The sequence below is a fragment of the Anabas testudineus genome, chromosome 4 (assembly GCF_900324465.2).
Source record: "Anabas testudineus chromosome 4, fAnaTes1.2, whole genome shotgun sequence".
Lineage (NCBI taxonomy): Eukaryota > Metazoa > Chordata > Actinopteri > Anabantiformes > Anabantidae > Anabas > Anabas testudineus.
The window spans coordinates 11,200,958-11,224,731 of NC_046613.1; the positions used below are offsets into that span (position 1 = coordinate 11,200,958).

The 23,774-nt window shown below is 39.2% G+C and overlaps 3 protein-coding genes across 7 annotated transcripts; 2 read left to right on the plus strand and 1 right to left on the minus strand.

Moving 5' to 3' along the window:
* The first annotated feature begins 1,801 nt into the window (after positions 1–1,801).
* Positions 1,802–3,068, plus strand: si:dkey-51e6.1 (Ocnus domain-containing protein). The gene is made up of 3 exons (XM_026345516.1): positions 1,802–2,071; positions 2,362–2,486; positions 2,572–3,068. Exons 1-3 carry the CDS (start codon positions 1,930–1,932, stop codon positions 2,662–2,664), a joined length of 360 nt encoding a protein of 119 aa, XP_026201301.1. The 5' UTR covers positions 1,802–1,929; the 3' UTR covers positions 2,665–3,068.
* A 2,629-nt stretch (positions 3,069–5,697) lies between these two features.
* c4h1orf112 (chromosome 4 C1orf112 homolog) lies at positions 5,698–17,144 on the plus strand. Of its 4 annotated transcripts, none has more exons than XM_026345512.1 (25): positions 5,698–6,651; positions 7,412–7,540; positions 7,895–7,934; positions 8,038–8,126; positions 8,399–8,503; positions 8,687–8,827; positions 9,023–9,185; positions 9,260–9,344; positions 9,617–9,755; positions 9,977–10,066; positions 10,199–10,263; positions 10,344–10,492; positions 10,838–10,967; positions 11,543–11,729; positions 12,155–12,237; positions 12,503–12,554; positions 12,904–12,993; positions 13,744–13,929; positions 14,770–14,889; positions 14,968–15,063; positions 15,152–15,265; positions 15,656–15,760; positions 15,859–15,939; positions 16,015–16,158; positions 16,465–17,144. In XM_026345512.1, the coding sequence occupies exons 2-25, from the start codon at positions 7,445–7,447 to the stop codon at positions 16,672–16,674; spliced, it is 2,760 nt and encodes a 919-aa protein (XP_026201297.1). In that variant the 5' UTR covers positions 5,698–6,651; positions 7,412–7,444; the 3' UTR covers positions 16,675–17,144. The 4 variants fall into 4 exon arrangements, with proteins under 4 accessions (XP_026201297.1, XP_026201295.1, XP_026201298.1 ...); XM_026345510.1 differs by lacking the exon at positions 5,698–6,651 and adding an exon at positions 6,909–7,233; XM_026345513.1 differs by lacking the exon at positions 5,698–6,651 and adding an exon at positions 6,909–7,233 and having other exon boundaries at positions 9,980–10,066.
* Positions 16,995–23,370, minus strand: scyl3 (SCY1-like, kinase-like 3). Of its 2 annotated transcripts, none has more exons than XM_026345514.1 (14): positions 23,071–23,370; positions 22,769–22,953; positions 22,091–22,276; positions 21,811–21,924; positions 21,580–21,636; positions 21,359–21,461; positions 21,067–21,178; positions 20,909–20,986; positions 20,607–20,746; positions 20,332–20,525; positions 19,885–20,056; positions 18,961–19,131; positions 18,063–18,868; positions 16,995–17,572 (listed from the first exon to the last, which is right to left on the minus strand). In XM_026345514.1, exons 2-14 carry the CDS (start codon positions 22,931–22,933, stop codon positions 17,510–17,512), a joined length of 2,361 nt encoding a protein of 786 aa, XP_026201299.1. In that variant the 5' UTR covers positions 22,934–22,953; positions 23,071–23,370; the 3' UTR covers positions 16,995–17,509. The 2 variants fall into 2 exon arrangements, with proteins under 2 accessions (XP_026201299.1, XP_026201300.1); XM_026345515.1 differs by having other exon boundaries at positions 17,000–17,572; positions 20,332–20,522.
* Between the last annotated feature and the right edge of the window lie 404 nt (positions 23,371–23,774).

Below are 23,774 nucleotides of genomic sequence, written 5' to 3' on the forward strand. Positions count from 1 at the left end.
GACTTTAATGAAAGTATAGAGTAAAAAATAAAGAACACTTAGTTCCACCTCATAAAAAAGGGCAGTACATGTATATTGTAGAATAAAGTACTTAAAAATATAACTTAAATAGTATGTTCAATGAATGACAACAGAATGAATTAAATAAAAAGAAAAACTAACAGCCCTGTTTGAGCAAACAGTTTCTGCATAAACTGGGTATGAAATGTGATCTGAACTTTACCAAAGTCACAAATATCAACAAATGCAATATTTGTATATTTATGATATTTCATATTATGTATTTTAATATAGGATTATAGATAATATAGTAATATTTTTCATTATAAAGTTTTTTTAAGTAAAAGTGCAGAGGTTAACTGGTGTGAAGCAACAATGACTGTCGGACGCCTTCAGTCAGAAAGGCAGGATGTGAAGTATCACTTCTTGAAAGACAGGCAGCCAGCAGGCGCCTCCAGCACAGCACATTTTTAACTCCCTGCACACTCATTAAAGAGTGTGTCGGCGCCCAACGCATTGTTTATCGTCTCTTCTTCTTTTCATAAGCAGATCCTTTGTCAAATTGCTTTACGTTCACAATAGAAGAGGATGTGTCCTAACCAAGGAGACACTGTGAATATCTTGTCATATTATGTTCTCATAGGATTTCACTGAAAAACTAAAACTCTTTCTGCTGGATGTTGTTTAGGTTTGATCCACAGTTACCTTAAGATTGTTGGGTGTGTTCAATAAAGACATGAAAGATCCGAAATGTTTGTTTCATCGGCTTTGAGATGTTGTGTCTGTTGAAAAAAGTTAGCAAAGATAAAATAAATGAGAAGCTGGCAGGTTTCCTGAGAAAGCACAGCATCGCAGAGCACACTGTGAAGATAAAGGCGTGAAATGAAAGGTAACTGAGAAGATAAAAGCGGTTTTGTAAAGTGTGAAATCGTGTAAGCAGATAATACAGAGGATCAGTGCCAAAGATGTTCACTGATACCTCTGCACACAGGATTTCACAGTTTACAGAAATCTTGTTATTTCTCATGTGGGTTCCGTTTTACACATACACACCTTACAGAGCCGATAAAACAAGCGGTCGTGAACTTTCATGTCCTTATGAAACACACCTATTTACTTTAATTGAACCTAATGTGGATTGGATCAGCACAGTATCAAGGAGGAATTTCGCACCATGGAGTTTTGCAAACTGTGAAATCCTGTGAGCAGAAAATAGATGCAGAAAATGAGTGACCGTGCCAAAGATATTAACAGTCTCCATATTTAGAACAGGCTCTTGTTATATGTTGTGTGCAAAATGATAATTCACGATGATTCTTTCAAAGTGGTGCTTGTTAGAAATAGTACTGTACACTGACACAAGTCAAATAGACTCCTAAATGCTTGTCACGGTTTAACACCCTGTTTATCAAAAGAAGAGAGCGAGGTCATAAACAAAGCAATGGGAGCTGAGGCCCACATTAATGGGCCTGTTAATGAGCGTCAAGGGAACAGGAAACTTGCTGTGCTGGGCAGGATGTGCCTGCTGCATGCCTGTCTTTCTTGAAGGCACACTTCACATCCTTCCTTGCCGACAGTCATAATCACTGTTGCTTAACACCACTTTAAAAAAGAGCTATTTTTAATGACTACACACATCAAATGAAAAGGGGAGGACGTTACTCTACAGTGAGCTAAACATGTGATTTCTGGATTCTGTGGTTTTGTCAAATTAAGATGCAGTGGAGTCGCCAGCGTGCGTATTTTGCCCAGCGCAACTTTATTGATTTCCACCGTCCTGGCTGCAAACGGCCTGTCTCTTTAAGACAGGAAATAGACGTGTGGCTCCGTATACAGTCATTTGTGAGGACACACTGCCTGTTGTCCGTGGTCTGCAGACCTCTGAGCAGTTTGACAGTCTCCGGTGCGTTGAGTAAAGCTGCAGCGACAATGGCAGACGCTCTGGCTAAAATCCCCGATGTGGAGATTGATCCAGAGGGAACCTTTAAGTACATACTGGTCAGAGTGAAAGTGAAAGATGGCGATGTGCAAAAAGACATAGTCCGAGGCACAAAAAGTGCAGAGTATCACAGTAAGTTCGTTGCGTCGTGTGTGTCAGTTTCAGATAACGTACCAACTAAGTCACCGATGCACTGTAATGTTGGAGCAGCTTGACCTGGTTTGTCGCATTACAGCCGTGCACCCTGCAAACATGCACGGTGCACTGTGCGCAACTTCAACGACCAGGCAGATGCCAGGCTTTGCACCCTAAATCAGGCTAAGAATCCATAGTAAACTGCTAACTTTTGTTTTTTACTAAGGTTAAACTAAACCAGGTTGTATATTTATTATTATTATTATTATTATTTTAACCATTTCCAGATCATATATTTGACAAAGTCAATCCAGCTATGGAGGCCTTGGGAATGGAGTGCAAATGTCTTGGAGGAGGGAAGATAGAGCACAACAGCCACGAGAAAAAGATAAGGGTGTTTGGAGAATCAACTGTAAGTTCATTTTGAGTGTAAACAAACAAACTACCCAGTTAATATTTAATGTGGTCATATAAATGCCTTCTGATTTAATTTCCAGGCCTATGGCAAAGCAGACCATTCTGTGTCTGTAGAGAAGTTGAAGAGCGTCTTCAGTGGCTACGAGATCACCTGGTCTGACGACAAAAAATAGATTGTAAACCTGCATCTCATTTCAAATGCCTGCCTGTATTTGTCAAATTAGTTATGAAAACAATTTCTTAACCTTTCTGTAGACCACCGGTCGAATTTAAGTGCTCTAGTAGTTTAATTTAGATTCTGTGAGTGTTTAAACATAACTCTCAGATAAGAAACATGTAAAGGATGTGTTTTGAGCTGCAGGAACGCAATTCCCTTTTAAACAGAGTAAGTTATTTTCACTTTGATTTGGTGTTCTATTAGGTTTTTTCCAAGCTGAATTGGAGGCCATGTGCCAAATGTAAAGTCTATACAGGAAATCTTGCCTGAGTCTGCCTTAATGACATACATATCCTGTTAGCCTGAGGGAAAGTTTCTCGATTAATAAAAGTGAAACTGAAAAGAGCAGCTTTCACTTGATGCCGTGGATCTATGCTTTCATTTGTATATGATGTTTAATGATGATAAACTGTGCACTGTACAGAAGGATAACAAAAAGAAAAGAAATGGTCACCCTTAGATAAAATGGCCCGAACTGAGTCACAGTTCCTCTTTTTAATATTGACATTATCCAAAAAAGGAAAAAAATAAAGTGTCAGGGAAAAGGGTTGAGCAGTGTTTTCTCTCCTGGATCCTGGAAGGAAAAAACACATTAAGGGCTATACGTCACTCGCACACAGTAGTCGTTTGAGATAAATGCTAGTCAGTAAACTGGGCTCACAACGTTTCATTTGGCCAGGAGTCCCAGTCCACATCATTGAATAAGTATGAGATTGTGTTCAAACGCTTATTTTAGTGCATGCAACAAAGAAACACAAAGTAAAGCTTATGGGTTCAAAACTAGTGTTGTAACACTAGTCCAAAATATTAAAAAAACATTTTCAGTCACAATCTCAAATGTGATGTTCACTGCAGTGTGGCAAAGAAAAGGGCAGATAACCAAAACGTTAGGATTCATCCTCAGAGCAGGGAGCACTGTAATTTTTCACACACGAAAGGATTCTTCAGGCTTTATTATGTTTGTAGCATGCAAATTCTGCCAACATACCAAGTAGTGATAGAGGCTGTTCAGATTATTTAAAAGAGGAAACAAGTGCACAAGTAAAGCAGAGCTAAAACTGTTTTGTGACAAGAGATTTGTTTTCTGTTTCTTGTATTTTGTGTGAAGATAATTGAAAAGTGTTGTAAACTATTTGTGGCATTATTTTTAGTGTCCTCACTTTATATTTATTCTCCTTATGAACTAATGTACGTTATAGATATTATAAGTACAATGTACTTCCGTCCCTCCTCCTGTATCCATATTATAAGTACATCCTTTTCCTGCAGGGTTTTCCCACATGATGCTGTTATATCCCAGCAGTGCAGTACATTCTTGCACTTTTTCATGTCTGACTCACCATAGACCTAGTGAAAATTATTTCTAGGACGGGTGACGTGTAATTCTATGAACCAATTTAGCTGTCAACACACTGAAGAGTCTTTTTTTTTTTTTTTCTTACCATGAACCTAAGGCAACACTGATGCAACCTGCATTTTGCCAGGCACCCTGCGGCCTCAAGAAAAGAAAAAATAAATGGCATCTTCCTTCCAGTTTCCATCCCAAATCCGGAGTCTGTTCCTGTAAACTGATAACCTTTCCATACAACACAAAAGGGAAGGTCATCGCTGGACAGAGAAGTATTTCACTTAGCCCTCATCTTGTAAAATGCAGATGTCATACTAGGGGGCTTCATGCAAAATTCCACTGAATGCAGTTATTTTTTCCTATTTTTGACTTTAGTTGATAGTGTTAGAAAGACATATAGAACTTGGCAGCAAAGAGAGGTTTTGACATGCAACAAAGGCTCCCAGCAAACCTTGAACCAGGGATACAAGCTTACATGGCTACGCTGTAACTATTCAGCTACCGAAATACTCCCATGCTTTTTAGGTACTTAATATTTACTTGAAAAATGTAAACTAATGTCTTTAACTACACACACATACTTAGAATCACACATTTGTAACTTGTTGGAAATAGGATTCATTATAGATTAGCAGAAGACAGACAGTCCATCATGACAATATGACAAGTGGATTTATTTGGGCACTTGGCCAGTGTGTTAATACAAACTCATGCCATAGCTGGACTACTTTATGAATTTCTTTTAAAAAAAAGCATGTTGTTATTTGAAGACTAATGTAATAGCATAAGTCTGGGTATATATGCGACTTCCATGATAAAATTCCCATATGCATTTTTTTTTTATATGATATTTCCATTCACGTGTACTGCTGTGTATTTGAGGAAAGATAAGCATCAGTGTAGGGTCCCTTTTGTAAAACAAGAAGTTGGTCCCTTCCTGCAGCAGCAGCAGTTAACACCTCATGCTGTCGGGAAACAAGGGCTCATCAAAAGCATCACGCTTAATCCAATGCCAAAGACCTTATCAGCAAAACAATGGCTCATCAGACAATTATTTTGTGGAGTCAATCTAGTCCAAAATAACTCTGCCAGATTTCCCTCTTCCCATAAGTCCTCAATCATTTTCTGGAAGGTGTTTTCTGATAATTAGAAGTATATTAAATATTATGTTTGTATTGACAATAACTTCAACACAAACCATGTAAGCAGGGAATTGTAATATAAAATATTTGTCCACTGTGACAAAGCTTGTGTCAACACCTCACAATAGAAACAGTTTTTTCTGACTTGTAGAGGGTGGAAACTGCTTCTAAAAGGAAGAGAACCAAAATCAAAATACACCCTAAATAACAAAATCCAATCCAATTCTGGAACAGTCCAGCATAAGATCTATTTCAAATACAGCTGTGCATAACAGTGGTCCATGGAATAACAGATCTTATGATATTAGTCTAATCTAAAGTATGATATAGCCTATACTTTCGGTTGAAATAACTGTATGAGCTCAGAAGTGTGATGGCTTGTCACTCTATATGCAAGGATTTCATGATATAGTTTGAGAAATAGTCTCAATAACAAAGTTTTATACTGTAAATCCGCCATGGAATATAATCAGTGATGATTTTAAGCATTTCTTAACTGGTGCTCCAGCACCTCTAAAATTAATCTCAGCTCCATTTGAACAACTTTGAATATTATAGTTTACTAGTATTGATTATTGTTAGATTTTGCTTATGTTTCTGTTGGAGACACAGCGGAAAGAGAAGCGAGCAGGATGGCATCAGCAGAAAGAGACAGAGAGCAAGAACCACGTGACAAAGTGGTCAATAATGAAAAGGCAGCTCACAGTTACATTTTTATTTGATGCTGGTAGTTCATGTAACTTATAAGGTTCAAATAGTTGTTTGAATAATCCCACTACCTTCATAAACTCAGTGATGCCTTTGTGGTTCAACATTATAATAATATTTATATAATAATATTTTCTGGTGTTTTACTAGTTAAATAGTTGAAGTGGACGTCTGATCAGGTTTAATGTGTGCATCAGAGAGAGTAGCTGAACACACTGACGACTCTAGTAATAACAGTTCAATAAGGAGAGATCAGTCCTGAGTGTATATAAAAATGTATTGCATAACCTCAAGGAGATGGTTGCGGAAAGATCCCAGTTAGAAGAGCAGCTTTGCAACTTTGGGTCAGCGGAAATAGGATATGATAGGAAATAGGAAGAAACCCCGTGGTCTAAACGCTGGTCGTGGTGGCAGAGGCAGTCAACAGAGGAAGATGGAACTACTGGGTGCCTAGAGTGCCCTTCAGGATAAAACGGTGATGGGGTAGAGGAGGGAAGCATGAAGCAAATTGACAGAATAGGGAATATTTTGTGGTAACTCTCAAGGCATAGTTAGAAATGTATTAAATGTATTATTGTCATTTATGAAAATATCACATATTATATAGACACATATTAATTATATTATGTTGTTATCCAGTGAAATGAGCGATTAGGAACCCTTTATAAGACACTGTATTTATGCCGCCTTCTCATCGGGGGAGTTCCTAGAATCATCTACTTGTCATCTTTGGACAAGTAATTAAGTAAGTAAAGAATTTCCCCATCTTGGGATAAATACAGTCTTATCTTATCTTATCTTATCTTATCTTATCTTATCTTATCTTATCTTATCTTATCTTATCTTACCTTAAGTAGACTTAAGTAGAAGAACAATGTGAGTTTAATATGTAGATTACATCTTATTATTTTTATGTATAGCATTCATTAATGAAACAGAAGCTTCACATTATATGAATTAAATTTCTTTGGTGTATAACCTAATACTAATATTAGATGTGTATTACCAGTATTACGTATACTGGATACGTCATGGTGACAGTTGTTATTTTCAGCGCTTTATACTGCCCCCGCTCTCTTATTGGTTGAAAACACGGAAGCTCAATCTTTTTGACCAATCGGAGTTAAGGCAGATGAGCGGGGGTTGTCACAACGTCACATCCGACTCAAACAACAGCGCGCGGTTTCTGACCTGCTTTGGGAGAACAGTTTGCTCTATTTTCTGCGTCGCACTCGTTAAAATGACACTAAAGATGACTTAAAGAGCAACTAACTTGTAGGGCTGTTTGTACGATTGCATACGCTTGAACAGAAGACAGCGCTTTGTGGTAAGAAGCTACAGACGTGTGGTTTCATTAGCGGAGCACATTTAGCAAACAGCTAAACTAACGTTAGTCTCAGTGAAGTGGAGCCTGAACAGAAAGAGAATCACTGATAACATCAGCTCCTCATTAAATCCCACAGATGAAGCTCTTTGAATGACTAACCTTTGTTTTGTTTGGACAGCAGTCCTAACCCCCCCCGGCGGCTGCTGTCATCATGTCCCAGAGCAACACGTCTCTCCTGGACGAGGTGGTGCAGTGGAGTCAGGAAACCTGCCGCCAGGAGCTCAAGTCTGTCCTGCCAAAACTCACCATATCCCCTCAGACATCACTCATGTCGTCATTTTAGTTTCATTATTAGCTTGAATTAGTCAGAGTCTGTGTCTTTTTTTTTTTTTGGACAAGACGCATACAGACAATGAATCTTGATGTTAGGTTCTCAAACGCAACACAGTGGCCCACTGCAGGGATTAAATGAGAGATATATAACAAACAAGTATGTAAGTGAAAAAGCAGCTGAGGTGGGATGTGGTGTGTAAAGTAGTATCTTTTAGAAAGAAGGGATTTTCTGTGTCCGCTCTGTGTTTTCTGGTGATAAATGATGTGAGAATGGACTCCACTATGGTAGTGTGCATGTAAATCTAATGCTTTCCTTGACTGCTTTCACTCTCTGCATCTTAAGTCTGAGAGCTGGGATGATCATACACGTAAGTCTTGTTGAAATATTTGTATTTCCAAACCCTTTTTTTTGTAACTTCAATATTTTTAATGATTAAGCGTGAACAGTCTCTAAATGTATTATTACCACAGGTATACTAAAGATAATCACAGACATGTTCCTCCCTCATATTGCTCTGTCAGAGCTGGAAGATGAGTGCTTCTCCAAGATCTTGCCAAAGGTAAATAATATGATGACTCTTTAGGCCTCATTATATGGATACAATCACAGATATTTGTGAAACCACAGACACTGTTAATGCTTGGCCACCTTAAATCTCTTTAAATTCTGTGGACCAATTCATGTTAGGTTTTCTGTAAAATTAAATCTTTGCTTTTAAAGGCTATTTATTTCCTAAAACTGCTAGATTGTTCATGTTTTTTTTGTGAATTACTGCTTTGTTTATATTGCCTTGATTAAAAATGTAATTTGACTACATCTACATGTGTGCAGGTAGAGGCGATGTTTGAGAGCATGATGAAAGAAATTTTGGTCCAAGTCGGAGGGCTGTCGAGTCAAAACACTGAACTGTGTACGTTATTAAGGAACATTCTGCAGGTACTATTATTATTGCTTATTTGGCTGCTCCTTTGCAAGGCTGTGTATTTCAAAGTGGGTCCATTAGCATGTTGTGAGTTCATGCTATGTATAATGTGCAATGTATGACTACTGGCTAAAAAAAAAACATACTCTCACTTCGCTCCTAACCAACACTTTAACATCCTGCTGTCTGCTTTTCAGGCGATGATGCAGATAATTGATGCTCTGTCCACTTGTGTGCGTCATGTTGGCTCATTTGAGGAAGTCCCAGTCCTGGATACTATCCGCTCATTACCAACTTGTATCTTGAAAGTCCTGAGAGAAACTTTTCATCACTGCAAGGTCAGTCTGTTCAGTTCACTTATAGTTGCAGGAACATTTGACCTTCCAGTCTGTAGGTCATGATTTTATCTTTCTTTAATCATGCAGTCAGTTTCCATAAGCAGTGCTGTTTAAACTCATCTGCTAGTAAAAGTTTAGTAAAATGCATTTAACAAAAAGGAAAATGAGTTTCCATGTTCTGCATGTGGTCCACAGGAGAGTGAGGTGGTTTACTGTGGCCGTCTGTCTCTAGTGGCAGACCTGCTGCAGGGACTTTTCAAAGAGGCCTATTCCCTTCAGAGAGGTCTACTGGAACTTCTAGACAGGATTTCCCTCGACAGTAGTGCCTCAGAAGAAGAAGTGTCTGACATTGTTACTGGTGTGTGTTCTTTAGTATTTAATTAAACTGTGTAATTGTGAAACTTTCATTAAACATATTTTCATCTTCCTCAGTGATTCACAGCCTGCTGGATATTTGCTCAATTATCTCCAACCTGGACATGGCACTGCATGCAAACACATGGAAATTTCTTGTCAAGTCAGTACAGTCAACAGTTTTTCTTTTCAATTTTATTTGTATAATGCTAAATCACAACAGAAGTCATCTCAAGGCATGTACAGTGTAAAGTTTAAGACCTTACAAAATATAACTGTATACAGAATTATATAGAAAATTTGAAAAAAGTTAATGACATAGATATTTTATGTCCTCTTTTTGTGTTACTCTCATAGGAGGCGAATCATTTTATTTTATTTAAAAATTTAAAATACATTTAATTAATGACTTTAACTCCTGTTTTCTATATTCAGACAGAGTCTGAAATATCAGTCATTGGTGGAGGAACATCTTCATCATGGTGACATCGTCACCAACCTGTGTGATAATCTGATGGCCTCCTTCCACAACAGTGTGGAGCTGTGTGAACAGATAAAACATGCTGGTCTGCAGGTAGGAAAGCTCTGACTGCTGCAGTAAAAGTATAGATAACTGAGGAGTCTAACTTGTTCACTCAGTAAAATAAATTTAAAACAAACAACAGTTTTGACTGACCTGGTGGATATTTCTGTGCCAGTTAGCATTTACTGAATGATATATATTTCCCATGTTGACAAAGGTCGAGCTGAAGTTGCTTGACCTTTTGTGTTAACAGTCTTTTGTCCTTTTTAAAGCAGGCGACACAAAGTTCAGAATACAAACTGTTCCAGAAAACTGCAAAGATGTGCAGATTTTTTGCCAACACATTGGTTCATTACATAAAGGTATTCAAAATTCCTTCTCGCAATCGTCTTGTCTGCAACAATTATGGATCAATTCTACAACTTTTAAATTTTTAAATCTGTACTTCTTAAAACGGAAACATCACTTACAAGCAACAATGCTTCTTTTAACAGGAATTCAAATTTTTTCTGACAAAATATTGCAGCTGCTTACATCAGATCTACCTCCATATCATCAGGTATGTGCATTTTGTCTGTGGTTTTAAGAAGCAAATTCATAAGCAGAAATATACTTTCTGATGTGCATGTTGTCTTTCAGTAAGTTTGCACCCAGTTTATATGCGCCAGCTTTGCCTGCGGCTCTGTCTGAGGAACTGAATGCTGCAGCTCTGGTTCCCATGAATGCCCTCCTTCTCCAGCTGTTGCCATTAAGGCCCTTTGCTGAAGTTGTTCTTCAGGAGAACCTGCGTAAGTAAAGCTTGTCCTTCCTCCAGACAATCATAACACAAAATAATAGAAGTCTTGTGGTGAATGTAAATCAAACTGTGTAGCGCGTCTGTTATATGAGACGGTGGCATCTGTATCGTCTTTGGTAACATTTTTAACTATTCACCACATTTGTTATGTAGTTGGGATATACCTACTCTGACAATTTGTGGGATATTTGTGGAAATATGGGGCTTTTTCTGGAGTCTTTTGTTGTATGTTCTTACTCAACAGAATGTTTACATCATGTGTTTTAGCTGTTGACATATTCTGCAACAAAATAATCAGCGAACAGTAATAGGAAAGCCATTGTTTGCTTTTCTACAGGGTTAAATGCTGAGTATAGGCTGCCTCAGTGTCTTTTACTTGTGAGCATCCTGAATCAACTGGCCTCCCAACCAGATGAGATCCTGCAGCTTTGGTACACCGGCAGTCAGTTCTCAGAAGAGACGCCCAGGTAACAAAAAGGGGATTGCTCCATTAGCTGCAGTGTTTTGAAAAATTTGGCACCTGATATACTCCAAATACTAAGTACAAAATTTTATGCCATCTCCATACTCGCCATATCTTAAGTGTGCCCGAATAACAGGAGCCATCTGTGTGCAGGCATAATGTACATGCCAACACATTGAATACAAATGCAATCACAGACACAACAATCACAATTCATGCTTGAAAAATCAAATGGCCAATGATCAGTTTATGTACTTGCATTTTCTCCTCCCTGTATTATGCGTACTAGAAAAATTCCCCACTTAGCATATTTCTTAAGACGAAGGTGCAAAATATATAATTTATGTACACACTAGTCTTCTAGTAATTTTCATCTCCAACATAACGTATTCCAAGTAAGTTTCGATTCTTTAATTATTTAATCATTAAGTGCTGGTGATATAATAATTCCATCACACATCACACTAGTATAGAGTGTGTAAACAAGTGTGCATTGAGCAATCCTGAACATGTATAAACACACATATATTTAGCTTTGAAACTTTAAAGTGTTTTCTTTACTTTCCCCTCTGTCTCTAGGCTTCCTCTGTACCAGGGGTTATTCAGAAGTTTCCGCCATTGCTATACTGAGCGTAAGGTACCTGTGCTCATGTCAGGAGTGATGATGAAGGGTCAAGCCCAGACCCAGGTCTCTCTGCATCACCACATCTGTGTGCACCTCTGTGCTAGCGTGGCTGCACTTCCTCCGGTGTACTTTTCTGTGCTGGTGAGGTCGTCAAAAACATAAACACTTAAACAGTTTTTTAAGTCTTTTGTGCCAGATGTTGAACTTATGGCATCTCATGTTTGTCTTTGTGCTTTACATTTCAACCTCTGGAAAGAATTATCATGACTGTTATAGACAGTTAATAGATATTGGCCACTATGTGGTCAGAATTTTAATTTTATCACGCTCCCAACACTGATATAAACACATGCATCAAGTCCAGTATTAGATGTAGTTTCAAGTAATTTGTAGAATGTTTAGAAAAATAATTAAACTGACTTGGTTTTGATGCAGGACTTCCCCTCATTCAAAAAAGTCAGTTCTTTCACTTTCATTTTTTGTATCTATTAAAACTTTGTTTTTTCTGGCTACCACATTTTCCTCTGTTGGATCCCTATTGTCTCTGACTTAACGCTATTTTTTAGGAGCATTCTTTGCTTGAGGCTGTGCTGCAGGCTGATACGCAGACAGCTTTACTGGCAGCGGATGTGTGGTGCTTCACAGCACGGTGAGAGTAATGTTCTTACTATTCATCACGTCTAACAATTTCTTTTATTAGCATTTTTTGCCAATTGATGTATAGATCACATATAGAATATTCATTACAATAAGGGCTTACATTTTGTACACTCTCTGGGGCATGCTGTAACACATCACAAACTCTAAATTCCATGCACCTTATCACAACTATTGTTTTACCAAAGTCTAGTTCTAAACATGATCCTTCTGAACTATAATAAATCTGTTACTGGTTTTGCCTGCTCTGTGTTCAGGTATGGGACTGCAGAACTTTGTCTACATCATGTCCTCCTCATTGCTCGGCTGGTAGGTAGAAACCAAGAAAATATACATTTGCAGGAATATTTTATGTGGTCATGCTTTATTGTAATTTGAAAGGTCAAAACAAGCTACATTTTATTCATTCATTGGCATTAAACATCCAGTCACTGTGGTAGCATGCCCATGACATCGTCCTGAGCACTTTCTCAAATAACTCTAAAACCCCATTCATTTCTTGGGGATTGAGACATGTTTTCATAACCTGTTATGTCATATAATGTCCTCATATTGAGCTGGGTCCGACCTGTAGCTCATATTTCTCTCCTGAGACTTCCTGCTGACATGCACGCTGTCCCTCACCTTCCTGTTTGTGTGTATCTGTATTCTCCTTTAGGTGAAAACCTGCCCTACTGAGTGTTACCAGTCATTCCACCTTGGCCTGCTGCTCAAACGCATGGTTTTCCTTATGACACCCAATCACCAGGTTTGTAACTTTGCTAGAAATTTCTGAATGAAAATAGGAGCTATAAGAATTATCATACGGGCACTTAAGTTATTGTACTTGAGCATTAATACACATTAAATTGTTTAGCTTTTTTTATTTGAAGTCCATCAAGAACAGTATTTAAGTATAAAACAGTTACTATCACCCTTGACAGGTTAGTAAATATATGTAAACATAAAAGCCTGAATAAAGTAAAACATGGACACAACAGGGTAACGTAATGAAAGTTTTCTGGACTTGTATAATATATATTGCATTTATTCTGTTAGTTATAGTAGTTATAGTACTGAAACAAAAGTTAGTATATTTAAAAAAAATATTCAGTGTCCTGTCTGTTGTCAAAAAGGTTGGTTGCAAAATCTAAGAAGATTGTGATGTTTTCTTCAGTTATTCAGTTCCAAAATGAATTAGGTTCAAATTCTCCTGTTCTGGCCTCAGACCTCACATTTGTATAGTAGTGTAGACGCTTCTGGGCCACCAGAAAAGCTCCTTGGTGTACGTCTCAGGAACTGTTACTGGTGTGATGAACCATACCATATCTTTCCTTATTTGATGTTTTAATGATGGCAGTTAAAAGCTGTCTAACACAGTGGTCCATGATCCTCCTTAATGTGTGATTTTTTTTTTTCTTATTTTATTTTATTCAATCTCTTTTATACAGTAGATTTGTGACTTTTTCCTCTGACATTTACTCAGCTTTACTATTTGTGTTTGGTTTAATTCTTCCAGATGGAGCTGGTGACGCATTATCCACCATCTGATGTGGAAAACCTTTCAGTGTGGCGTCATGTTCTTCTCAGAGCTCTTTCACACGACGCCCGTCGCCGTGTTGAGGCTGACATCATTAGTCTTACTCAGGAAGCTTTGACCGAGTGGCAGAAAGGCGGCTGGAAACTTGGGCAAGTGAACAAAGTGGTGAGGAAGAATTAGATTTCTTTATGTGCCATGATGACGCAATTCCAAAATCTTTAAATGCATATGTGGAGGCATTGGTAAATGGCCTTAGTGTGTGTCCATCCTCCACATTACTCCTGAAAGAAACTAGGGAACTGTAGTTACTACAACATGGAAGATGTGAACAGAAAGATTCAGTACAAACATCAAGGGCAACGTTGTGGTGCAGTTCATGTCCTTGTACACTAAAGTGGCTAGATAACAAATGACCACAGCAAGTGGTGTCAAGAGTTGGAAAACCTTGTTCCGATGATTCACAAAAGAAGCACAGATACGGTTGCTATTATTGACCTCCCTTCTTTGTTAGTCTGTGACAGCTTGGTGAAAGATAGAATTTCCGCATTTGAGATGATATGATAATATATCAGCAGCTATTTTAAAACAATTACATTTTGCTGTTATACTGTTATTTCTTAGCAGGATATCCATGAACCTATTATACAGAATCCTCCTGTTTTTATCCACTATGCACTTTTGCTTAACTTTTGTGATTTGTCAGCATAACACAGTGTTTAGTGGATGATGATGATGATGATGATGATGTAGTGATGATTAAGACCACAAAGGTTATTGTGCAGGATGAACTTTATTCCATACTGTGTTAGTTTTGCTGTTTTTAAACTAGCTCAACCTGATTTTTATTTATACAAGACACATAAAGGAACTGTCCTTTCACCTAATGCTTACAAATAGCTGGAAAAACCTGTTGGCAGAATAATCAAATCAAACTGACAGGGAAAACAATGAAAGGAAGCAATGTGGAAAATTTTAACACATTCTAAAAGTCCCTCTTGTTTTCAGAATGTGGTGCTGCTGTCCCTCCTAGTGGTGGTCCGAGGTCAGTCCTCTCCTGAAGAACAGTGTGTGTTGTCGGCAACGAGGATAGTCACACAGCTCTGGTTACGAATGAGTCCGGACCAAGTGAGATATAAATACATATATTTACATAAAGGTGTAATGCAAATGCATGACTGTTATTACATTAGCCTGTCCCTCCAGGTGCAGACGCAGCCCGTGCTACAGTGTACTCTGCAGCTACTGCTGTCTATGTCAGCCATATTAGTGAAAAACTTCGAACCCCAAGTCATTTCTCAGGTAGGCAGTTGTGCTGTCGCAGTTCACATGAAACACATGGACAATAGGCCTGTTGACTACTCTGTGTGTGTGTGCGTGCATGTTTCAGGCTCTGGAGTGTGTGGATGCCTTGGTGTCTCAGAAGTGTCCAGATCAGCTGCTTCTAGCTGCTCTGGAGTTCCTCTCCTCCCTGGGGAAGATTTTTTTCCCTCCTGACAGCCAGGTAATGAAATAAGATTACAGGAAACAAGTATCTTACCTTTTAGCTCTCTGTGCTTTGTACTAATTGTTGCTGAAAGAAAACTTGTATGTGGCTGTTACTATTAAAATTACTGCAGTTCTATTGGTAAAAACAAATCATGGCTCAAGAAGCTGATTTTTGAAAGATAATAAGCTGTTAAGCAAATAAAAAAGCCACTTTGGGTTCTTCCACCTTGAAATGTGTGTTTTTTCGTTGTTTTTGAGGTAGACTAAAGCAATAACTGATGTGAAAAATGTATTAATCATCAAGTGAAGCTGTGGATAAGAGATGTTAATTATGAATTTGCTCTATTTGGACAATATGTCAATATATTGTGATATATAATCAATGATTTCCTTTTTGTTCCTTCAGAGTCAAATTCTGCCGAGGTTGAGTAGCCTGTTTGGAGTCCTATTGGCGGACAGATCTTGGCTTCTACATCAGCACGCACTGGAGGCCTTTTCTCTTTTTGCAGAGGTATCGCAAGAACTCCACTGAAGCCCCTAATAGGTTTTCATATGTAATACTGTGTACTGTTTGTGCCACAGCATTTATTTGTCCTCTTGGTATTTAAGATTACAAACCACGAGGAAGTCATTTCCCAGAGTTTGTGTGTAGAAGAAACCAAGACCAAAGTGGTGAATTATCTTAGTAAGGTAAGGGATGAAACCATAGTGTCGTGATTTATGTAAAATAAAATAGATGTAGGACGGGATTGTGTTTTGTTGTAGACTGTGAAAGCACAGGAAGATGTGCAGTCGCGACTACAGACGCTCAAGATGGAGACTTCAGTGATTGAGCAGCACAACGAGAAGTTGGAAAACAAAGAGAATGTTAATAACAAACCAGCTGCTGAAGCTGTTTCTGACACAGAGGTTAGTAACTTTATTTTAAATCAACTTTATTTGCAGGCTGCATAGTCACACACGTTTGCTTCATATGTAAACTGTCCACGTCACCCTGAGTTGCAGCTGGTCAGTATGAGTAGGTTTGACCATTTGAGAACTAGAAGGTAGTGAACACATTTTAAAATAAGTATCAGTTCTTCATCGGGTTATTAGTTGAATGTAAAATGTCCTACATCTAGCAAGTCCACTTTAATTTGGACAAGCAAGACATTCGCCTTGTCTGTTAATTTATAACATGATGTTTTTCCCTCTGTAATTATTCCTCCCTCTCAGCCATGCCCAAAGAGAGCTCGGCAGGAGGCCAGTACAGAGGAGGAGTACAGCCGCTACATCCAGACGGCTGAGTGTGCTTTAAAAGCCCTTCAGGCTCTGACTGAGGGTGAAGCCAACACTACTGCACCACCTCCACAGTGGTTAGAATCCAGACTACAGAAGCTACAGACCCTCATAACCCGCATCAGTACAGCCAGTCACATGACCTAGCAGCTCTCAATTCCTTTTCCAGCTGCAGATTATCTATCTTCTGTACAGAAGAAGAAGAAGAAACTGTTTAATAAGTCTGAGTCTGTGGATGTCTCTATGCCCTTTGCTGCTACAAAAAAATAGTTTTTTTTTTAAAAAGTGTCATAATTTGTGTAACTGTTTATTAAACTTGTTTTCATACAATGTTGATTTATTTTAGCAACAAATTGGGTTAGAAGTTCCCATATTAGACACCTGCATTGACTCAGAGGCCAAGTCCAAGAACATACAGTCAATATGTAACGATATTTAATACAGTAAAATCTTTATTTCACCAGCAACCAAAAAGCTACTAATAAATTATGTAATTTCTATTTCACATTCATTCAAAGTGCAAGCCTGCTGTAAATCAAACCTGATGCATTTTGGACAAGATGCCTCACCAAAAACTGGATCTTGATCTTCATCCCAGTAGTGAAGTTGGCACAATTTAAAAAATAAAAAATAGTTAAGCAGATGAAAGCATGACGGTCACCTCTGATTAAGATCATCATTTGTCTAAAGGTGACTAGTGTCTGTTGGCAAACAAATAAGAATGGCTCCGTTTACGCCAAAGTCCAGCAACATGAAACTTGAAGAGCATCCAACCCTTCCAGTTCAAGAGGAACCTTAAACATACTGACAATAAATCTCTGGAAACGAAGACTATAAAAGGTCTCAGCCCATTTCTTATTATTCTAACTGCATCTTATTGTTAAATAGGAAAAGGGAAATTCCACTTAACGTGGAGCACGTTAAGGTTTTCAGTTTTTCAGTGGTCAAATGTTTTGCTCCAGGGGAAAAAGATGATTCACCATCACCAGTTATTCTCATCCTCCCAGTTCAGGTCATCTCCATCTCCCCAGCCGTCTGTTTCCATCTTTGAGAGATAAAGAAAAATTTAATTAATTTCTTCTTAAAAACTTTTTTCTGGATGACTGTGCAGTTATTAACAGGAAAGAAAGCTCGGTCAACCAGTCTACTAAAACTGTCTTCAGCCACTTTTTGTTAAAGCAATGGAAATGTAACCCAGGGCTTCCCCTGGAGACGTTCTAAGGTTAATAATTGGGAAAAAACTTAAACCCTGCTAAACAAACACTGTATTATTTATCTGACCTTATATTTACACTTGTAAAAAACTATAGACAACATTTAACCTCTAAAAACTGCACTTTTATCAAGCTCCTCAAAACTTGAAGAATGAAGAAATTTGGGAACCATTGATTTTCTATTTTGATGTGCTGACTCTAGTATTCCTTATTTTTATGTAAACATTGCTGAAGAAAGTATTCACTTTATTTCATTTGACCTCTTTCCACTTAGACATCATTTTTAAAATATCGACTTCACAACAGCCAAAACACACTCACCTCCGTCGGGCTGGCAGCTGCAAACTTGGCAGTAAGTGTGAAGGTATCGATGGACGAGTCAGCCTGCAGAGATGTAGTGTTTTCTAATGACCCTGTGGACAGTTTGGTTGCATCTGCACCGTTCTCTTCCAGTGGCAGCAGAGCTGGGGAGGACAGCTTGATGTCCGGCACCATGTCAGCAAATAAATCCAGCTCTGGGTCTTGCTCTACTTTTTTCTTCACCTTAATGGTGAACTCCTCCCCCAGGCCTCCTATCCCGCCATTCTTTTGTGGCACTGTAGGTTTGGGCTTTAATGGATTATGTAGTTTCTCAGAGTCCTCTTCCACCTGAGCCCAGGCACTGTCCCATGATGAAGTAGTCTTGCTCTGTGTGGATTGTCGCATTGTGGAGGTCAACTTGAGGGGCTTGGAAGCTCCCAGTCTCAGCACTTCAGGACTATGTTTTACAGGTGCAGTAGAAGCTCCCCCTCTGGGTGGTGTGAGTATTACATGGTCTGATAAAGGTGCTGTAGGGGAGAGATCTGAGGTAGGTTCAGTGTCCTCAAAGTCATCCCATGGCTCCTCTTCCATGTTCCCATGTGAAAGTGGCAGGCTCGTGCTGACCGAATCTGCTCTCTCTGAGGCCTGAATGTGGATCTGGACTGACTGTCCATCTCTGATCTCCCTTTCTTCAGTGTCACTCCAGTCAGGCCAGTCATCCACTGGGCCTTCTAGTCTGTCTGGCTGATCCGGGCTGTAAGACAAGGGCTGCATCTCACTGTCCTCAGGAAGGCCATTCAAAGGTAGAGACATCTGTCTACTGACATCTGAAACACACAATAAAAAAGACAAACTTAGATTCAGACACAATAACATCAAACTCTGAATTAATGTTTACAGTACGAAGGGAGTGTCAGACCTGATTTGGTTGCCAGTGGGTAACTTCTTGGAGTCTCTCTAGTACCTGCTAAATTATCCATATTACTCAGGACCAGGGATTTAGTCCCCACTTGTCTGGGCAATAAATTAAAGACTTTGCATGGCTGGGCCAACTGAGGATGGGATCCTCCAACTATATGTACAGGTGAACCTGAAAAACACATAGGTGACAAATAAGTTTAGAGTTGACTTTGACAGCTTTTTTTTTTTTTAATCCTCCACTCGTCACTTATCCATAAATAGCTTTTCAAAGCATGCAGATCATGTCAATGAACATCCTCTCTGTTTGATCCAGTTTTTCATTTATTTAAAAACTCACCAGCAACATTACCATATAGTCAAAAGATTTAATTTTCTGAAACCTAGATTTTCTAGTTGCCTCATTTTCCTGGGAACCCGCTTTTTTAAGGTCATTACTTGGATGGCACACATGTAAACATGTCTATTATTAGAAACATATTCTGACAGTATTATGATCCTCCTGACCTGCACTTCCTCGTCCCTTCAGCTTAGTCTGATCATCCCATTAGTGGCTACTGGATAATTTCACTATTTAACAGTTTTTGTCTTTATGTACAGTTATTTTTAAACTTTACTGATCTAAACACCTAAACTTAAATAAAGTGAAGACATTCATAGACACAGATGACTGCTTTGCTCACTTCAAAGGCTGTAAAAGGTGCTGTTCAGAAACATTTTTTCTGTCCGTACAGAAACCTATATTTTATTACTTGGTCAAATTTGTCATAGTGAAAAAACATATCACCCAATGAATGTCTGTAATTGTTTTTTAATAGTAACCAAGTTGGAGACTGAGTAAAAACAATTCATAGTTGTTTTTTAGTCTCTGTATGGGAATTGTTGAAGTATAGAAATGACAGGCCTTGTCCTTTAAATTGCTTACTTTCAGGGGTGACCTCTGTAGACTTGGTGAAGTTGGGTGTAGTGCGTTTAAACACCTTGGTTCTTTCTCCTCCAACCACGACTTGAGCCCCAAGCAAGGGCACCAAGACTGCCAGACTCTGCAGGGTCATGGCAACCAGAGAATCATTGGTGTCTCTCATCCCTAACAAAATCTGCAGCAAAGAAAAAAAGCACATATTCTGCATTACTAAGAGAGACCTATACATACTTGAGAGATTGATACATAACACATGCTCTTGGTTTAGATACTGAAACAGTTTGAACCTGTATTAAGCTTTGCTTGCAGTTCAACCCTGCTTCCAGTCTTTATACTACATTAAGCTAATCTCCTCCTGGTTCTAGCTCCTTCATTCATGTCAGAGAGATAAACTTAGACCACTGTTTACCAGCGATAACAACATTAAAAACTACAATGTTGATACTTCACCTGAGGTAGGATCTGGTTTTTGAGTTCGTCATGGGAGAAGAACTCAGCATAGATGTGAATGTGAGCCAGGAGCACGATCCGAACATGTTCCTCATTGACCTTGAAGAGTTTGAGAAGCTGAGGAATGACATGTTTACGGTAAAGGGACACAGGAAGAAGGCATTCCTCGCTGCTACTACCACCACTGGTATCTGCTGACAGATAAAATAAAGAAGATCAGCGTGACCAACAACGTTTACATTGAACAGCTACGTAAATAGCAAATGCTATCTTACCCTTCTTTGGTCTTAGAAGATGAGGCAGAAAGCTCTTGACAGCCATGGGTTCGGCAAAAACTAGTGAGTTGAGAAGTTTGGAGACCAGACGCGCAGCTATCAGCTCTTCAGGGAGACTCTGCACTCTGTCTAGAAGAAACCTACAGACAAATAGTATTAAAAGAAATCCTTGCACTGGAAGCTTCCACTTTCCAATTGTGGTTATTATCTACCAACAATATAACCACTGCACAAAAACAATATCAAAATCTCTTCTATGTGAGCAATTATAAAACAAAAAGATCTATTTTTATATATCGTACTTAAAGAATTCATTCTTCTCTTCTTCTGTCTTCAGGGTCAGACTCTTCAAAAAGTTCATCACTTCCAGGAAGTCATTCCTAGTCACAGAAAAACATGATGTGTTTTAAAACTAATCATTTTCAGTAACTATGATAAAAACAAACATGACCACACAAACCTGAAAAATTCATGAGTCAGCAAAGTACTGAGCGGAGGTCGACACAAAGGGTCAGAGTTCAGCAGACTTGCCTGCAGGGTCTTTTTCAGACTGTCAGACAACTTCTGTGACACTGGAAACAACAGAGCAAAGAGATGGGTTAACGCGTGCATGCAAAGACTGAAGAAGCTACTTGAATGAGTTGTGAAACATTTCGACCTAACAAGAAGGAAGTCCAGTTGCCAACTTCAAGATACGTGCAAGTGAGAAGATGCACGATGACGGTTGAGGTCAGAAAGTCACTTCTACTCACCATAGCCATTCAGCAGAGGGATAAGTGTCTCCACCATCATCCCAAACGAGTAGCAGTCACGAGAGTGAGCGTGTTTATCTGGAAGCATTTTAAAACCATCAACCTGTAAACACCATGATTAAGAAGAATGTGTGAAAGGAAAACAACAACAACAACAACAACAACAACAACAACAACAAGAACTTCATGCATTTTTCATTCATATTCTTTGATCTCGTTACCTGCTCTTCTGGAGGAACACAGCTGGCCTCTCTCACGTTCTTAATGCTTGTTAAAAACTGAGGAGTTGAAGACAACAACAACAACAAAAAACTAATCAAAATACAAAACTGATATCTCGCTAAGTGGGTCTTTAAATGTCTGGAGTGCTGTAGATGCCTGATGCTTTTTGGAAAGTAGAAAATTACGCACAGAGCTTCTTGGGAATGTGTTTCTTTTATTCCTCCTCTTACCTCGGGGGTTGCTTCAGAGAACTTGCACACAGTCTCCATCCCTCCCAGTTTCCAATGACCATCTTCACTGACAAATACAGATGAAATACAGACGTTGTTGTGGCTTGATTTGCCCTGGTTGAAGAGAAAAGTACGAATTTATACACGCCTGTTTCACCGACACCAAAACAACATGAAACAGCATCTCAGTAGTTACTTTTTCACAGTGACGTATTCAGGCCAATTTCTTTTTATCACATTAGGGAAATCTAGCACTCTTCTTTTTTTGGTTTTTCCTCACCCTCTCGTGCAGAAAGACAAGTGCCTGAAGGAGATCATAGATGCCTGCACATATTTCCTCTGGAGAGAGACTGTCCAGCAGTAGCTCCAGAGGCTGCACGCGCTCTGTCACCAGGTGGATGCCGCCGTCCTGCACCGAGCAGGACAGGAAGCGCAGCAGACATGGGTGCCTCAAGGTCTTCAGATGCTGCAGGAAATGAATGCATTTATTTACTGTAAACAGTGAATGCCATGCAGATGATGGAGGATTCGTGAGCAGCGTTAGATGAGGCAATCCGAGAGCTGGATAGGGTAGAGATAAGATTGCAGCCCTCCATGTGGGAGACTGGGGTTCAAAGTAGGGGTTGTCTGCCTGCCTTTGTACCTTGTACCCCATTTGTAAGTTGTTTTGGATAAAAGCGTCTTCCAAATGGCTAAATGTAAAGTATTAAACCACTAATAAGCAACACTAAGATCAGGGGAAAACTTTTTCTTTAGTAGTGCAAACTGGTAAAAGAGCAGAGAACACAGGCTATGCTGCAATCCAATTATCAAGCATCTAACTAACAACTGAATCATGTATATATATTTCATATATAAACTATCTAAACTGTGGACCAAACAGCAACTACTACTACATCTTTATTATCGCCTCTGTAAGGCAGCACATGCCATTTGGACGAGGCTTCAGTTTAACTACCTTTGCAGCTTTGTTGACTTTGTCTTCGTTGCCCCGCTTGTGGACAAACACAGAAGCCGGCTTTGCATCCTGGAGCACAGCCGAGTACATGGTGAGTCCGGAGGGTAGGGTGAGGAGCGGCTCCTCCAAGATGCAGCCCCGCACCGCGCTGCTCTCCGCACCCATGGCCGCGCTTGCTCCTAGACCTGGAGGGTAATGTGAGGGACATTTGAAACACGCAAGCCAAAACGTGATGTGCGGTTGTCGGTCGTGAATTATGCAGACACCAGAGTTCGTTTGAGGGTGAAGTAGACATCTTGTACCTGTTTGACTGGACTTGTACCGCAGCTGGGTGAGAAGTTAGCTAGTGTTGCCTAACTGGCTAACTACGGCGCTACGTTAGCCACTTTATCATTGCTACGGTTCTCGGTTGCCCCTTCCGACTCCAAACAGCCATTTTTTATCGCAGCTGGTTCTAATCTACAACCTTTTATTACAAAATAATTTAACTGTTAATAAATAAACATGCGATCGTTCCTTTTCGCCGCTTGTCAAATAAACGATGCTAACGTGGAACGAAAGCGACGCTGTAAACACAGGCAGTTCCGGTTAAAGACGAAACCAAGAAGCAAGGGGCAGAGTACTTTATGAAATAGATGTTAGCCACTGAGAATCATCTAATAAAGGTTTAAGGAAAATTGCTGTAGTTTTAATTAGTCACCTAATCGGAAGGTTTTACATTGAAAGGCTAAATTTCACATCATAAAGCCATTCAGAACCATGCGGACCCCTGTCGTGAGACCTAATGGTTGCAGCGAAAGTGGTGCGAGATAACGCAGGTATGTACGCGGAGGTGACTGCCATGTGGTGGCTGGAGCGAAAATAGACACTGACAGAGTAGGTCTTATGTAAAGCGTCGAAAGTCGTGTGCTAATGTTAGAAATAGAAATCAGAGCGATGAGCAATGTGACAAAACTAAGAAGCATTGTAGCATCTGCTTCATAATACCTGTTAGCTTACTACCTAC

Coding starts and splice junctions, on each gene's coding strand:
- scyl3 (XM_026345514.1), bottom strand. CDS start 22,933: ATGGGTGCGGAGAGCAGCGCGGTGCGGGGCTGCATCTTGGAGGAGCCG. Junction 20,987..21,066: donor CTGACTCATGAATTTTTCAG/GTTTGTGTGGTC, acceptor TTCTGTGACTAG/GAATGACTTCCTGGAAGTGA. Junction 20,057..20,331: donor AAAACCAGATCCTACCTCAG/GTGAAGTATCAA, acceptor TCTTTGCTGCAG/ATTTTGTTAGGGATGAGAGA.
- c4h1orf112 (XM_026345512.1), top strand. CDS start 7,445: ATGTCCCAGAGCAACACGTCTCTCCTGGACGAGGTGGTGCAGTGGAGT. Junction 9,345..9,616: donor ACATGGAAATTTCTTGTCAA/GTCAGTACAGTC, acceptor TTCTATATTCAG/ACAGAGTCTGAAATATCAGT. Junction 15,266..15,655: donor TTTTCCCTCCTGACAGCCAG/GTAATGAAATAA, acceptor TTGTTCCTTCAG/AGTCAAATTCTGCCGAGGTT.
- si:dkey-51e6.1 (XM_026345516.1), top strand. CDS start 1,930: ATGGCAGACGCTCTGGCTAAAATCCCCGATGTGGAGATTGATCCAGAG. Junction 2,072..2,361: donor AAAAAGTGCAGAGTATCACA/GTAAGTTCGTTG, acceptor AACCATTTCCAG/ATCATATATTTGACAAAGTC. Junction 2,487..2,571: donor GGGTGTTTGGAGAATCAACT/GTAAGTTCATTT, acceptor TTTAATTTCCAG/GCCTATGGCAAAGCAGACCA.